We start from the raw sequence: 17,881 nt of genomic DNA, 5'->3' as shown, positions 1-17,881 counted from the left end.
CGGAAGGAAGGACCTGAGGGCCCAAAACACTGCACGGAGCTCCTGGACGTTGATATGGAGGGACTTCTCCGTCGGGAGCCAAAGGCCTCTCGCGTGCAGATTTTCGGTGTGCACTCCCCACCCTTCCAGGGAGGCATCCGTGGTCACTGTCTCCTGGTGGCCTGGGGTCTGGAAGTCCATGCCCGCCGTCAGATGCGCGCGGGTGCCCCACCACCGGATCGCTCGTCGGAAACTCGTCGAGTGTGATCCTCTCCTCGAAGCTGCCCGTCGTTTGGATCCAGCGCGCGTCCAGGAACTCCTGCAACGGGCGCATCCGGAGCCTGCACAGGGGAATGAGGTAGATGCAAGAAGACATCATTCCGAGGAGGGACTTGATGGACCTCACCTTGGCCGCGTCGGCAACCAACATCCGCTGTACCTTGCCCAGGATGGCCCTGGTCCTTTCCTCCGACGGGGAGGCCAGAAGGGAAACTGTCGAGCTTCGCTCCCAGAAACAGTGCGTCTTGCGCGGGTACCAGGTGGGACTTGGCGTAGTTCACGGAGAATCCCAGGTCCGTGAGAAGTTGGACGGTCCTTGCCGTGTGCTCCACGGCGAGCTCCCTCGTCTTGGCTCGGATGAGCCAGTCGTCCAGGTAGGGGTAGACGTGGATCCCCTCTCGGCGCAGCTGCGCCGCCACTGGTGCAAGGCACTTGGTGAATACCCTGGGTGCCGACCGTAGTCCGAAGGGAAGGGCTCTGAACTGATAGTGATGCCGTTGGACCACGAACCTGAGACATTTTCGGTGCCCCTTTAGGATGGGAATATGGAAGTAGGCATCCTCCAAATCCAACGACGACAGGAAGTCGCCCTCCTCCAGCTGACCCAGGACGTGCTGGAGGGTGACCATCCGGAACTTCTGTGCCTTGATGAACTTGTTCAGCCGTCGTAGGTCTAGGATGGGGCGCCATCCTCCCGTCGTCTTCTTCACGAGGAAGTATCTTGAGTAAACTCCGAAGCCTCTTTGGGACGAGTTCGATGGCGCCCTTCCTGAGCATCGCCTTTACCTCCAGGAGAAGCTGAGGGACGTGAAGCTCTTTCCTGGCCACAGGGGGGACGCGCGGGCACCTTCTTTGAAACTCGAGCGCGTGGCCCTGGGCTAGGGCGTCCAGCACCCAACGGTCGGTGGAGATGGACTCCCACACGCTGACGAAGCTCGCCAGACGGCCTCCCACCGGGGTGCTTCGGTGGGGGCCCGACCCCACGGCCGGTTCAATCCTGCTTAGACGAGGCTTTGCCGCCTTGACCTCCTTGGCGACGACGGCGGGGTCCGCCTGACTTGCCTCGTCCCCTGTAAGCTTCCTGAGACGACGAACGGGCCGATTGACGGTAGGTGTCTCCGTGTCCGCTTTAATGGCTTGAAGGGAATCGGCCACTGTTTTCCCAAACAGGTTGTTCCCATCGAACGGCATGTCCAGGACTCTGGTCTGTACGTCTTGACGGAAGTCAGTAGCCTTGAGCCATCCACGCCGCCTAAGGCACACGCCGTTGCCCAACTGGTGAAATCCAGTGTCGGCGATGTCCGTCGCATTCGTGATGGCGTGGTCCGACGCCACCTCACCTTCCTGCAAGATCTCCAGGGCATCCGCCCTCTTGTCGTCCGGTAGGAAGTCCAGCAGGGGAGCCAGTTTGTACCACAGCTCCCTGTCGTAGCGGGCTACGATAGCCAAGGCGTTGGCCGCCTTAATCGTTGTCGCTGCAGACGAGATGACCCAGCGCCCCATCGTGTCCAATTTCTTTCCCTCGCTGTCCGGCGGGGAAGTCGACGTGGAGGCCGCACCCCCCCCCCCCCCCGCTTTCTTCCTGGCCGCCGCGGAGACGACGGAGTCCGGGGTAGGCTGTGCCCGGAGGCATAAGGGGGCCGCGTCTGGGACCCGGTACTTCTTCACGTACCGGTCTCTTCTAGCCGGCGTCGTGGATGGGTTCTTGAGGAACCCCGGCAAGGCCAACTCGTCCAGTAGAGGCACTGCGAGGACCATCTTCCTCTTGGCCTCGCGCCGCTGATCAAGGAAACCTTCCTTCTTCTCCTCAGGGCAGAGCTGGAAGAGCTCGGATGCCCTGGCGATCATGGAGTGAAAAGATCCAATCTCGTCGGGCGGGGAAGCCCGGTTGGGAGGTGACGGCAGATCCTCGTCGTACACCTCGTCGTCCGTACCCGTCGCGGCCGTGTCAGTCCCCGTATCATCCCCTCGAGTCGTGGACGGGGAGGAGGGCTGAAAAGGAGGTGGAGGGTGAATCCTTTTCTTAGGAGGGGGGCTGCCAGCAGGGCCTGGCTCCGGGTCCCCCGACGGGAGTGGTTCCTCCACTGGTAACGGCAGTCTCGTCCTTATCTCTTAGCATAAGGACTGTATAGCCAACAAAATGGCCGCCGAGTTGTCTTGCGGCGCTGGCAGAGGGGAGTCCGACGGGCGGTCAGGGGCCACGTCGGTACCCTCGACGATGTCGTTGTCTCCTGCGTCGGGATCCCTCCCGACGGGCTGGTCGTCTTCCACGCCAACGCCGTGGCTTAAGACCTCGATCAGTTCTTCCTCAGAGGTTGAGGCCGAACCCACGACGACCTCCTGCCCCCCCCTTTTTCTTCTCCGTCGGAGGTTTCACGGGGGTCCTGTCGATGGGCATAAAAGAGGACTCCCTCCCTGGTGGCAGGGAGACTCTGAGCCCCGAGGTCGCCGCCACGGGTGTAGCCTCCACAGGCTGAGCCAGGGCCGCCGCGACTGTCTCGATAGAGGCCTTGGCCGAATGGATTAAGGCTTTCACCACCTTAGGTGCGCTCACTGCCTTCTCCTTGAGGGGGGTGGGGGGACACTGCCTCGCTCCCCCTCCGCCTTCGAGCTCGACCGGGGCCTCTCCAGGAGCTTCGCCGGGTGCTCGGCCTTTCTCTTACCCGACCCAGAGCGTTGGCTCGTGGTTGATGGTGCCGGGGAGGGTGCGCCCCGCCTGGCGCCCGTAGAGCCCGACCGTTCGGCGCTCCCGGTGCCAGCGGACTCGCGGTGCTTGGCCTTGTGTTGGACCCCCGTCGCATCCTTAAAGGTCTTAGAAGACCGCTCGGATTTCTTCCTCTTCTTCTCGCCGGACGGGCTCTTCCCTTCCAACCAGTTGGCGAGACGTTGATGGCGGTCCTTCATGGTCCGCTCCGACATATTGCCGCAAAACGCACAGTCCTTCTCCACGTGCGTCTTGTCCTCATGTAGGCAGTAAAGACAAAAGGAGTGTTCGTCTTCCTTAAAGACATTCTGCAGCTGGCATCCAGGGCAGACCCTGAACAGCTTTCTGGGCGTCGAGCTTCCCTTCTCCTGGGCCATGACCGAGATGGGCCTGAGAAACTTCTGGAGTCCTCCAAAAGCGTAGCTCGACGAAATCTTCACCCTTGAGGGGCGTAGACGAATCCGACACGGGTCCCCGTTGATCGGATGGAGAGTCGGTGGAGCTTGAGGCTCTTTTGACCGAAAAAACGACGTTTTTGAGAAAAAACGTGAAGAAATAGCACGAACGCTCGAGAGCAATAGCACGAGGATCCCAACACATGAACGTGCAGTAAAAATCTGAAGATGGCTGCCAGAGGCGGGGCTTAGGTAGAGGGCAGTCATTGGCTGTGGTCAGTATGACGCAGAGATCAGTGATTGGTTACTACTACGAAAGACAGATCAGAAACAAAACTGATACTGGTTTTTTCTTTACCGAGGATTCCCAGCCTGACGACGGGGAATATTCTTGAGCATGTGAATCCATGCCAGACCCCATGCTGGAGAAGACAGAGCTTTATCCTTTGCCGTTATACGGGAATACAATTCTCTTAACCTTTAACCTTGAAATCTACTTTAAAGAGAGGTTGCATGTGCCTAATTGTGTTTAAGAGACAATCTTATATTGTATCCAGAAGTGGTCTTCTTTCCATCTTTACAAATTAAAGCATGTCAGCTACTGAAGAGAAGAACACGCATTACCCAAGCCAAGAAGCACCCCCTTTTTATTGTGAAACCAACCTTTCCAAGAGTTAAAGAGGCATCCAACTGCACTGTGAAGTTGTTAACACTCAGGTGGCCTAGAATACAAGTGTACCAGTATTACCTGAAGCTGAGAGTGGCACCAAGGCTTTTGGGTAATTACTTGGGGCTGATAACCAACAGAAAGGGTGAATAAAGCAGGGGAAGGAGAAATATTTTCTGGTAAAGAATATTCTGAAAGTAGATGCCAAAGACTGCAGAGGCCAGAGAGAAAAGTGAGACTTGAGGGCTGAATCAGGTTGTTATCGTGGCAGAAACACAGGAGAGGCAAAGAGACTGCCCCTTTGAGAAAGTCATTAAGAGGAAGAGTGCCTTACCTACCTGAAGAGGTTGAAGAGCCTCGTCAAAAACTGCCTAACAATGCAAAGTACTAAGCTGTGGTAGTATTACTTAAACTTTGGTGGTATAATAAGTTGTCAACAGATGTAACATGGAAGTGGTCCGAACCAGTAACCTACTGTGGGGCAAAGGAGATGTTCTCATAGTACCACCAGTGGAAGTATGGTTAATTAAGTGGAAGCAGCAGCACAAAGAAAACATCCTGACAAATATACCAATGTAAAGTTGTAAATAACGAAGTCTTAACTGTTGATTCAGAACTGTGGCAAACTATCTGCAACAGGCAATTTATCATAACCAGGATGACCATCGGTGCCATTTCTTTTCTGGAAGTTGGAAGTGGATCTTTAATCCAGGAACACAGATTTGTTATCAGTGGATATTTGTTTGACTAGGAACCATCAAGTGCGGGTACAAAGCCTTTCGTTTTGAGATTACTTTGAATCCTGGGGAGGGGACCTTAGCCGGGACAGGAGAAGGCCATTCAGATATGTTAATATTGTTTACTATATTGTGTTGCTATATATTTTCTGTATGTTTGTTGTTTAGTGTGAGGGCCAGTTATCCCATGGTAGAGAATATTCCCTTAGCTGTTAGACTAGGCAGGGAATTCCTCTGTAGAGTAGGGCAAGCAAGGTATTTTCTTATTATAATTTATTTAATAAAATGGCATATTTTGAGAATTCTACAAGCAGTTGTCCACATCGCATTACTGAATTCTCACATGCCCCTTGACCTAGTACGATTTGTCCTATCCTCAAGTTAGGGAAAAACTGGGTGATGCTGAAACACTCTTGTGAAGGTGGTCATTAGTATGTAGGTTCCTTTTAGATAATGCAGCCACTATTCTGCAGTTTTAGCAGTCACGGCGCCCCGCCACGTAGACCCCGGTCAGCAATTTGGGGGATGCCTTCGCTTAGTGAATTCTGTCCTCCCCTAAACCTTTTCTTACGCTCCCTTGGACATACTCTGGATACAGCACACATTTCCAACCTCCCTCCCTGTAGTTACCACTCAGGTTAACAGGAAGCCCATGTTACACCTAGATAATGTAGCATAACTCAATTTACTGGTCTAGCTACTCTTTGTACAGAATTTTTCTGGGTCAATAAAATTCCGTAACTGATAAGGCAAATAAACAATTTACAAACAGTGACATGCATGCAGGTTTGTGGATGGGAATGGGGCGGATTAGTGCTGTATGTTGCCAACCTTAAAAGGGGAGGCAAGGTTCTGTGCAGACGGAATGGGGGGTATGTTTGAACTTTAAGGGGAAGCGCACATACAACTGCCCAAATGGGGCGAGGAACAGTTTTTTCTCTCACTTTGTTGGCGTTGGAAAGGTCAGAGGAAAAAGTCTCAGAACACTGTACTTAACGGGCGTGAGTGCTGGGTGTGGTGGCAAGAGTCCCTACAAATGGAACTGAATGTGCAGAGAGATCCCCTTATGGAAATATTTTCTACTAAGTTGCTTTTAGCTTCTTAATGCTATCCCTTGAATTTATATTACTTTTGATTGTATGGAGTTGTATGTATTGAATAGGTTTCGATTTGAAAGGTTTGTATGCTTCAAGGACTTCATCAGCAATAAACATGTTTGAGAGACTGAAGAAACAGTACACAACAAGGCTTTCCCACAATACATGCATGTAAATATGTGTGGGGATGTGTGGTGTCTGTACACAATACTGATGTCCAAGTGGAGAGGTAGCTCTTTTCGAAGTATTTGCGGTTCAGCTTAAAATCAGAAACAAAAGAACCTATGGGCCTTAAATGAGTAGAGCTAAAATGATCACCCACTCCACTCCATGGTGACTAGAATATTGTGCAGTCAGGCCAAGTTGAAAATTTAAATGTGCAGTGTTTTGCCTGTTCAATCCGTCACTGCATACATTTCTGTTACCATAGAGGCATTTAGAATAATGGTTCCACTTACAGTGAGGGCATTATAGAACACCTTGTTCTGTCTATTTGAGATCAATTCAATCGATTAGTGTGAATGATCAGTACGAACAGGCAGATTGCAGGTCACAAACTCAACAATTGTGACCCATACCAATGAATTCCATTCATTCTAGGTTCTTGTCTAACAGACAAGACATTAGACCAGTGCTCCAGATAAGATTTTGAGGTAGGAGTATTTTACTCCCTATTTTTTAAACTTTGAGAGTAAATGTGATTAAGAGAATAAAATGTTCTCCTTTGCAAGAGATAAAAATGTAGGACATCCAGCCGACATGTGCAAAAACTGTATGGAAAGCATTACCATGCAGCACCTTTCTGCATTGTGGCAGAATACACCTTTCATTATTTCTCTAGGACTGGTCATTTGATCTCTCCTGTATACATTTAAAGGATGAAAACACAAAAACCTGGTCAAAAACATGAATTGTATTGTGTGGTTTGAGGTTCGATAGCAGAATTGTCTTTTGAGGTTTAATAAAAGGTCCTCATTTCATGGTGCTATCACTACCTATAGGTATGCCAATGTCATGACAAAACAGTGCAGAGGCAAGGACGCCATGGTAAATTCTATACCTAATCCGATGGTCCAAAGGTTATTTATAAAGTGCTTTCGGCAAAGCGCTATTCATGGAACATTTATCACATTATCTCCAAACCGAAGCTGGCACTTCTTTATTGACTTCGAAAGGATGAAAGGCCGAGTTGGCCTTGCCGGGATTCGAACCTGCAACCTACAGATCACGCACACATCATAGCAACGAGCGCTCAACCGACTGAGCTATCTTATTCGTTATAACATCCTTTGGAAGTCGGTAAACGGAGTATCGAATGAGGTATAATAAACAGTCGCTAGATGTTGGACGAACCATACAGGAAGCACTACATAAAGTTAAATACCCATCTGGATTATCATAGGGATAGGTTTTGCCGAGTTTCTATTTTAATTACGAATGTAACTCATTTGGTTGTTTTTAAACAGTGCGTGCACTTCCTGGAGAGTCAGGTTTTGGATGTTTTAATTATCTGCCCCCACATGATAAAGCACACAGTGCAGGAACTATGAAAAATACAATTGTGCAATATTCGTTTAATTTCACTGGGGGAAAAAAAAAGCATAATTTTGTTTTACAAAAGATTAATTCTCAATTGCAAATTAGTTTTTCATCTTATTAAACAATCCTAACATACTAGGAGAATAAATATGCACAGTGCTTCTGTTTGCTCCATGAGCATCTACACACAACACAGCAGAAGCTGACTGGAAAGAAACTATTCCTTTGATCGCAGTGTGCACTTTTGTTTTTTGAAAGGCTTCTGAGCAATACATTCTGTTTCAGAGGCTTTTCTCCATGGTTTGAAATTCCGTCCATGTAGATGAAAATCAAAAGAAGCGCTCTGGTTCCTGTCAAGAACCAGACCTTTGCACTGCCCTCTGCTCTAAACTTGTGTGTAAATGTACACAGGAAAATAATAAAGCTGTTTGACGAGTAAAAATGCCTGGTACGAACCGGATCAGGAGGCCTGCATTACACCATTATTTTGTTCTCTTTTTAAATATCAACATATCACACATCTGCATATAATGGAATATTTTGGCAAGGAACAGTAAACATCATCCTCTGCCTAATGTTTAGATGCCCGAATATGGCAAGCTCCCACAGGGCTGGGTATGGATCTCAGATACAAGAGCCACTACTTAGTTTTGAACATTATTACTTTTGCTGAGTTTTAGTCCACAGGTTCAACTAATTAATGCTTTGGTATGATCTAGGCTGAACTATTGTAACTCGGCCTACTTAGGCCTCCCTACATTTCAAATCCAAAAGATGCTAAGAATTCAAAATGCACTTGCTAGAACAATATTATAAATATCAGGATTTGCGCAGATATCCCGAGCAAAAAAGAACCTATACTGGTTACCCCATCTGTGAACGAATACAATTTAAAACACTGTGCATGGCACATAAGCTTCAATCTCAAGGCCCTTCTTTCATCTCCAAAATGTATGTTGGGTAGACCCATCTGCATTAATCTTAAGTGCTGGCATTGCCCTGAGCAACTTCCACACCATCAATGTTCACCCCATCTGCTTCAATGCAGAACCTGACAAGCCATATGCACATCATTCTTGACCATGCTACCAATGGGGGCAGTCCAACCATAAATGCTAGGCCATGTCCCCTCTGTGCCCAACCCCACAGGCATGTGGGGTTTCTTGAAGTCTTGTGCAGAAAGGATGCAACCACGCAGTTTGGGCTGGGACCAGGTTTGATTTGCATATGTTCTTACCCTTTGTGTAATCGCATCGCAGGCTCAAGAACGATGTTCTAGAGTATTGCCAGAACTATGCCAGAGGCTAAGATGGCCATCATTTCTTTTGTTTCGCTTATTTTATCTCCACCAAATTTACAAAGTATGCGCCTGCCAGATTCCTGTGATTAGCCAATCTTTTCGTCAGCCCTGAAGCCCGCCTCAACATTTGGAGCAAGGGTACTTTTCCATCTCACGTTGCAGTTCTTTGAGCGCCCCTCAGATTAGAATTGGACTACCAAAAATCTAGAAAACTGTTGAAAAACTACCACTTTCCTGGCTAAGATCCACATTTACCATCCGTTCTGCACAGCACCTACATGCCTTTTTAGGACACAAGTCATCTATTATAGAAAAAATACGCCAGTCAACAACTTTACATCCACCCCGTCCCTCATATAAACATGTAAACGACTGGCATTAAATACATATGCTAAGTTTAAGAGAAATATCTCCTCTGGCGACAAAGTCCCTAAATGGCCCTGTGCCATCAGGATCCCTTTCATCCAAACCTGGCTTTTTAACCAGCAACTCTTTGCATGCTGGGACTTGAAGGCCTATACTTTTAATGAAAAGGAGTGAAATTGCCAAGTCCCAATACGCACAGTGCAACTGGCTAACATTCTAGGACTGGATAAAGGTGCTCCTGATGACATGGTGTAAGTAGGCAAATCTGTTCTCCAGTTTGAACCTCAAGTTTTACAAGTCCCTAGCAATTGTTTGCAAAGTGGCCTTGCTAATGTCCTATTTTTAAGCGGTGCTCGGGGGGGGAGGGAGGATTAACGGGGGTAGGTTCGTGTTTAACCTACTCAAGTGATGACATTCAATTAAAGGTCCTATATTGAAATAAATAAAAGCAATTACAATATTGAGATAAAGCCTTGGCATTGGGAATCCACTCCTAGAACAGGGGGTTTGCAGCCTGTGACTCTCTCCGGGTGTTATGGGCTATGACTATGATCCTTCACCATTGACTATGGCAGCTAGGCCCGAGGGAGGTGTAATGCAAAACATCTGGAAAGCAAACAGGCTGCAGACCACTCTCCTAGAACACCGTGCCCTCGTATAGCGCCTGTCACTATCGGTACAAAGACTCCCATGCACCGGTCCTACATTCCTGCCTAACATCCATCCTATGTGTTGGCAAGATTAGAAAGGCTACGTTTCCAAACATTTAGTTCTTCAACTGTTAAGTGAATCTCAGTTCCGGCCCCTGCATGTGCCATTAAATTTGCATTACATGTAAAAGACTGTAGAGGAGCAGACATGTTTCCATCACAAAATGGGCAAGGGAAGGGGGCAGAAATAAATAAGGCCATTGGCTCAGTTTTACCAGGCTCTTTTTTGTTATTAAACGAATCCACAAAACAAGGCTAGAATGTGTCTTTTTATTGCAGGCTCAAGTCAGGATTATCATCCTTTTCATGCGGCCATAATCATCACTCAAGCACTGACATGCCCTTTCAATATGCCATTACAGGTTTCGTCATAAGGAAAGAGCGGGAGGCTGGACAGCATGTGGTCATCGCCCGTGTTTGGAGGCTGAGATGCTCACCTAGGATGAAGGGCCCGGCTCTCTTGGCGTTGCTTCCAGATATTCCGGTGCAGAGGGCTTTTGCTGTGGCGGACGTTTCCCCGGCTCCCCTGTCCGATGCTCTCCGCTTCATTCTAAGACCTGGAAAGAAAAGAAAGACTGTAGTCGTAAGCTAGTTCCCTTTAAACATAGCATACGTCTGATAGATACAAACTGGCTGCATAATCTCATGAGGCCGCTGTCAGCAAGACCCGTTTTTAGTTCGGGCTTAGACGTGGCACGCGACATCAGTATGAGAAATACAACTATTGGCATATAAATTGGATGTGTGAATGTCACTTTTTGGCTTATGCAGAGCCATTCATATATGTCATTAACAAGACCAGTTGCACACTGTGTTCTCTAAATACTCGTCACATTACTGTGGTTTCAACCCATGTGTTTGCCTGCAAAGCCGCTGCCTGAAAGAGAATAGGTTAATTCCAGGTATTAATCTACTTATGTACATGTGTCATATTAGGATGATTTAAAACAGGGGTGTCTGCCTGCAAACACTGGTCCGAAACGTAATGGATTGATTATAGCTATTAAGAAGCTGCTCGTGGAATAATGTCTTAACCACCTGTGCCTTCATCCACTTGATTTCACAGCAATGCAGCATCCCAGCACTGAATTAAAGTAAACTGGTCTTAATTTCTTTTCTTTTGCATAGACCAGATAACGTACATTAGTAACAGATTATTGATTATTTGTAGAAAATTGATATGAAAGTTAAGTTAAAACATAGGGGAGGGGGGAGAACTAGAAAAGCCAAACCTGGTGGCTTTGCCAATACTGTTTTTTTTTAAGCAAATGGCACCCCGAGACTGCAGTATAGGACATACTTATAAAGGTCAACAAGACCTATAAATATCATAATTCAATAGGCTGTTCATTAAAAAGCCGGAGGGGATGCTCACAACTGGAGGTCAATTAACAGCTACCATATCTGGTACTAAAAAGGTTTTAAAATTCGCAGCATCAGGGCAGCCACAATAAGAAAGCCAACAATTATTAAAATAACTGGAGATGTTCGCTCAACGGAAAGAGCAGGATTGCCAAAAAAAAATAAAAAAAAATAAAAAAATAAAGGGGCATCTGGGGCACCTTTGAGAAATACACTGCATAAAATGGACGGCCGATGTTGAGTCACACCCAAAACACACTGGTTTTGGTAAACTATACTGATCATTTTGGACCAGTTAAGATGCCTTGTTCTGTGCAGCAAAAACAAACAAATATTATTCCCCGACCAAAATGCAAAGGGGATTGAAACCCAGAAAGTGAAGATTGCTCTGCTACAAAGTCAACAGTAAAGCTTCACCATCTCCTGTTCAAGTAATACACTGAAGTGTTCCATCTCGATGTTATGCAAAGGTGCCTTTGCATTGATCTCAATCAAGCAACGCTACAGAAATGGGTGGCCCCACCATTCATTTTACTGGATCAGGAAAAATGCAGGGTGGAAAGAACACTTCGAGCCACGCTGCATTCTAGTGTGGCCATTGGCTTGTGGATGCGTATCCAAACATATCCACAACAACAAGCAGCTCAATGTAGATTTTATGTGCAGTTGCATCAAATCCAATTACAGCAAATCAAGGTCGAAACTATTGAAGAACTTGCCCACAGCATTGTCACTACATTAGCATCAGTAGCTATTTTGTTTAAACCAACCACTAAAAAAGGAATTCAATACTATCTGAAGGGCAATATGCATCCTCTCACTTGTAAAGTCCAAGTTACATCAACAGGTCCTCGCGTGGCAACAAGAGCAAGGATGCTGTCAGTACAGGGGAAGGCGGCAATGTATGCTGCTTGAGGGTCATGCATCTAAACTGAAAACAGACTACGAAGATGCAAACCAAAAAAAAAGCACAAAAGATGAAAAATAACTTACATTAAAAAAGGAAACCATTCAAATAGAATTAAAAAGGATAGAAAACTAATTTTAAAACATGCTTAGAAAAAAGTAAAGCTGGATTGTACATAAAATATTTAAAAAAAACCTTTATAAAAGTAAATAAATTAAAAAGGGGTGCCGTCTGAGCTAGGTCCCACCTGGGTGTGGAACCTGGAAGGCAAGGTGCAAGTTTGCGTGATATTCGGGGACCAACTATTCCAATATACACGTTGTCCACTACCACCGGCGGCGCTATACATTTGTACAGCACACAGTGCATACTCCCTTGCCTTTAAGTGCTGTATTCGCAATGACAGGAGCGGACATGCAGTTGTAACTACAATTGAAAACAATGGGGAAGCACTTACATGACAAATCAACGTAACATAATATTACATTAAGGATAAAATACATCACCGCAGAACATAGCATCCCTAAGAAAGAAACCTGCAGTCAGGAAAAATAATTGGAGTGAGCGGAGGAGGGACAGGTTCTCCAGCTCTACGAGAATGAGAACTGTTCCTGGGGCAAACGTAGCGTCTCCAAAAATGCATGCTGGGGAATTTCCCTGGCAAAGTAGTAGCATGTTTTAGAGTCTTGGGCAGAGAACTGACAAATGTCAGTCAGCGCTTGCCTTTTGGGGCAGGTGAACCATAAACAGATTGAGATTGTTGGCTCCAAGTGAGCATGTAGGGAAGTAATGGGTAATTTGGCTCTGGAGGCATTCTGGAGCGCTGTGCCTTCTAAAAACGAGACAGAACCCTGCCAAACGCATCAGGGAGTGGACTGGGACTCGCAGCTGGCTTCTGTGCAGAATGGAAGAGTGGCCGAATGGCTGCGCTTTAGAATTGTTGAAGGGGGGGTTTTAGACTGGCACCAGGGTCTACTCAGGAGTCTAACTTGATGCATGGTGCTGTATGGGCCTCTGTAAATGTGATGCTGATACTGAAGAGAAGGCTTGAGGGATTTGCAAGACATCAGAATTCACAGACACTTGCAAATAGAGGTTTTTAATCCAACTAAGGCATCAGCTCTGTTTCTTCAGCTCACTAACTTGAAAACGTGGTCTGTCTGTCATTACCATTTTTTCTTGGAATTCCCGTTCAAGTTTAGGCATTTGTGACGAGCCTTTTCCGAAACTTACTTTCCATTAATGCCTATTGCACAGACTTAAGAGAAACGGCACTCCTGATATTGCAGTAAAGTTCATGTTAAAGAGTTGTACGTTGGCCGCTGTGAAGGTAAATTGTGCTTTGCTTACATTGCATTATGAAGGATCCAACCTACGCCCCACCGTGTTGCTGGTGGCAAGTGCGGTTTTGCACACTTTTTTCGCCTTGTGCTGCATAAACCATTCCTGAGCAGCTGCGCCCCCGGGATCACTGTTCGTTATAGCACATTGCTGCAACTGTGGTGTGCCCGCTGGATTTGATCACACACTGCAACAATAGTCCAGGCAACAGTGGAAGGACAAAGGGGCTACCTGCCACACTCCAATGCAGCCTCTGATACAGACCGCATGGAGCTGGAGGTCGCTTGCACCATTTCCGTTTGGCCACGTGACCTTTACTTGGTGGTAAGGTTACCAGTCCTTTTAGAAATTATTGGTAGCTCTGGTGAGAGGTACGTTGTATACCGTCAATAGAGAAAGACAATTCTGTCCATTTTAAAAGGGCACAGGAGCTGGGTGGCCAAGAGCTCTTTTTTTTTTTAACCAAATTTTCCACCACACCCATCCATCCATGTCACGTCAATAAATATTCGCCAGACATCACAACAACTAAAAAAACTGTAGTGTTCTGGTCAATGTGTCTGGATAATAAAGCCTTCCCATTGACAACAAAGCTCCTTATTTCTCACAATACAAAGCCATCCCTTTTTGGTTAAAACAGCAGAACTGTAATAAAGGTTTCATTTCTCTTTCCTGCTCATGCATCGTTCAAGATTCTGTATTTTGGGTTCTAGGTTTCTTTAGCCTAAGGCCACTAGCCATTGGGGAGCGACATCACACCACTGAGTACTCGCCAAAGGTGAATAGTGTATGTTGGGAACGGCCATTCATGTCAGGAGGCGGGTGACTTTGTAGGCCTGGCTAGCTTGCATCTTGAAATGTTACCGCCTTAAAAGCACTTGTTGATTACAGAAGTACTTGCAAGTATATTGCTCCAAGCGCAGGTGTGAGTGAGTGCTCTGTGGAAACATGTTTGGGGATGCTTGTGGTCTCGTGCAGAAGGGACGTGACCAAGCAGCAAGGGCTGGACTACTCCTTTTTGGGATGGGACTAAGCCTGATTTGCATATGGTATTTCCCCTTTTGTAATGGCTTGTCAGGTGAACATCGATGGTCTGGAGGGTTGCCCACAGCAATGCCAGACGGTAAGATTCATTCTAAACCTTCCAGCCATGACCCCTTTCGTTTCTCTAGTCACCCTGAGTTGGACGTGTATGAACATGCATGGGCCCTGTGCTTGCTGGGCCCAGAGACCAAAGCTACGCCTCACTGATGATGCCCAACAAGGCTGAAACAGGTTTGGGGATGTGGCGTCATGCAGAAGGTATGTGACCAAGCAGTTGGGGCTGGACTGCCTCTTTTGGGGTGGGACCAAGCCTGATTTGCATATGGTCTTTCCCCTTTTGTGATGGCTTAACAGGCAAAGAACGATGGTCTGGCGAGTTACACAGAGCAATGCCAGAGGTTAGGGTGTATTCTAAACCTTCCAGCCATCACCCCTTTTGTTTTGCTATAGTCACCAGGAAGATGCTACATCAGCCACATCGCAGCACAAAGCATTTTGCGAAGCCCCATACAAAGTGTCGCGTGGCGTGTTAACGATGTTACGGGCTGGTAGACCCGATTGCGGCACAAAAGTAAATCCTCCCCTTCATATACTGTTTTGATACTCCGTCAATGTAGTAACAATGCCACTTACTTATCATGAAGGCAAACATGACAATTCAAAGACAGCAACGATGGCTAAACTTCACTTGCAAACATTCTGTTGCTTTAATAAAATCACTAACTGCATCATCTAGTATGATATTCATTTCTTAACCAAAGACAGAAAAGGGTCTGCTGACTATAGTCCGATGGCTTGAAAAGCGCCAGAATCAGTCCCAGTCGTCCTTGATAGGATCTGGTACTGCGATATGGCACATGAATATACATCTCTGCCACAACTACTTTACACACTGTGCTACATATGAGATCCGTTTGAGTGGTGGCACTCAAACGCAGGACTATGCATTTCAACTAGGACTATTGAATTTAATCAAAATATTCTCCAAGAAAGATGAAAAAGCGACACCAGTTATGCTATATGAAATACAAAAAGTGTATGTACTAAAGCAGACACGACCTATCACAGAATTAATCAATGGGCTTGGAACGTTGTCAACAATAGCACACTAAAATATCATGGCATATTCGGTTACTAGGATTTGTATAGTGTACAACTGCCATTGGTATGGTATCCAGGTCCCCTAGGATAGGAATAGTTTGGCAGAGCATGCAGCAAAATAAACATCTCCAAAAGAGGCATTCCTTTTATTGTTGAAATACAAGCCGATCCTTTTACCATCACTAAGTGGACAAAAGAAAAGTTGCATTAATTTTGGCTTAGCATTTTTGGGAGATGACAATGTCCTCGGTCTTTGTTCAACTGTAAATATGAAGCATGTATGATATTCCTTTATCTTTCCAAACAAATTATGAATATACCTGTGTATTCTTCAGGCCTTGTATTCCGCAGCAAGATGTTCTACACATCTGCCAGAAATAAGCAGCAAATTGAAAAAGCCAAAAATCAATCAAGGGACAGAAAATGGGGAAAAAACAAAAGCATCTTCTAAAGCTCTGTAAACTAATTTTAAATATTGTGCGTCTTTGCTTTACAATGACTATGCCTGATGAAGACACCACAAGTACAGCCCCAGGCTGCCAAAGGGGCGGCAGCAGCAAGAGGCTTGGTCTTGGTGCAAGAGAAACAGGAGGAAGTGACGAAGCAAGGCAAATACCATTACCAGAGGTACATTCTTTCCATAAGGCTGACTGACCTAGGTTTATCCACCTTTTCAATATGGTCTACGGAAGCATAAAAAAGTAGACCATTCCTTTGATCCAGGCCCCAAAAACAGGCATCAAAATAAATCAAGAATTCTCAGCTCCCTTTTATTCCATGATGGCGAGGGTCCTGGGATCCTACAGGCAAGGGGTGGCACAGTTCAGAATGACTCATTCGCAGAGGTGTTGCTAGGTCGTCTTGAAAAGATCTCTGGACTAGCTAGCCTTTTGGTTGTAGAACCCGAGCTTCTATCCGGGGCTACAACCAAGAGACCTGGGGCTATAGCTCCCTCAGCCACCCCCTCATTTGCATGGAGAACAAAATAAAAAAGCAACTCCTCTGAACAGGCGAAAGTGCTTGCGATTTTTTTTTAAATCGGGAGACAATGGGAGCGTCTCAATAGAGAATAATTTGTGTTAAGATGAGGAATAAGCAACTACTCAGTTTTAACGGGAGATTACGATCACTGAACATCAATTAAAGCAAGTACTAGCCGGTTCCCATAGAATCAAATAGGTGGGCGGCTTACAATCCAGACTGAATGGTACGTTGCCCAACAGCAAAAAGTGTTCTCTCTTAAATGTAAGAACGAGAATGTGCTCAGAACACTCAAATTAAGACCAGACCAACACTCCACGTCCTCGGAGAAAACCCCCAAAGGTCACTTCAGGAGAATCGGCGAGACAGTAACAGCCGATGGCTCCGATTAAGTGCACACCTACACACCACCATTCCCTGCCAACATGAATGAAGCGACAGCGCGCGCCAAGACCCAAAGAAGAGAGATCCGTGAGGAGAGCTTCGCCCACAGTCTTTATTTGCATGAATAATTGTGGATTCATTTGCCATGTACAAAGAAACCCTGTTTAATTAGAAACAGTCGAAAAACCAAATGTGCGGAAAAAGAGAAGAAAAACCAATGTGAAGTCTCCCAAGCAAGATCGAGGAAAACATACGGCAGTAAGGACTTGCTTCCACCCACTCTATAACCACATTCTAGTCACCACCACCACCGAAAACCAATTGCAGCCAGAAAATGCAGCACAATCAGAAGTGGATGGAGAAGGAAAAGCTGCTACTAGAGAAATGGGACTGCTGACATGGCGAGATTTGGAAGCCTTGACCTTGGTGTACAGTCAATCATTCATGTAGCAAAAGCGAACCGAGATGCAGAAAGCAGACAATGGTGCACAGAGCTCCATGCTATTCAATCACGAATAAAGATTTGTTCCAGTTTATAATTTTACTCTTGGACAAGGCAAGCGCATTGAACTGCCAGGCGATTTACAAAATTACCCCAGGCCCAGGTTCTATTGTGAGGCTCGCATTACGTCAGCCAATGAGTAGCCTTAATATTAGTCAAGGTCAAGAGGTAATTAAAACAAGTTTGATTCTAGCAGTTTATTGAACGGGTCTCCCAGTGCTGCTCTATAACGCCAAAAGGGACAGCCTCCACCATACCATCAGTGTTGAGGTGCTCCTAGCCAAAACAATAAAGCTTGCGTTTGTTGCACACCTACTCTTATGGAAATGATATGCCAGAAGCACTTTGAACAATCTTATGAATTAAGTTTGGGTGCAGGGGAGGTGGTAACCCTGACACAAGGTTGTCACAAACATAAAAAAAGATGGTGCCCTTAAGTAAGGACTCTACTGTCCCATGCACTCCTTTTTGATGTACTCACAGCCC

The 17,881-nt window shown here is 46.3% G+C and overlaps 1 protein-coding gene across 8 annotated transcripts in view; it reads right to left on the bottom strand.

Moving 5' to 3' along the window:
* Positions 1-17,881, bottom strand: part of STK40 (serine/threonine kinase 40) — an 856,346-nt gene that overhangs the window by 410,849 nt on the left and 427,616 nt on the right. For all 8 annotated transcript variants that reach the window (XM_069622689.1, XM_069622690.1, XM_069622691.1 and 5 more), the window contains one exon: positions 10,211-10,330. In XM_069622689.1, the coding sequence (XP_069478790.1) occupies positions 10,211-10,330 (120 nt within the window). The remainder of the gene's footprint in view (positions 1-10,210; positions 10,331-17,881) is intronic.

This window comes from Ambystoma mexicanum, chromosome 11 (assembly GCF_040938575.1).
Source record: "Ambystoma mexicanum isolate Mex_15411 chromosome 11, UKY_AmexF1_1, whole genome shotgun sequence".
Lineage (NCBI taxonomy): Eukaryota > Metazoa > Chordata > Amphibia > Caudata > Ambystomatidae > Ambystoma > Ambystoma mexicanum.
The sequence above is the reverse complement of the archived record's forward strand: the minus strand, read 5'-3'. Positions and strand labels throughout refer to the sequence as shown.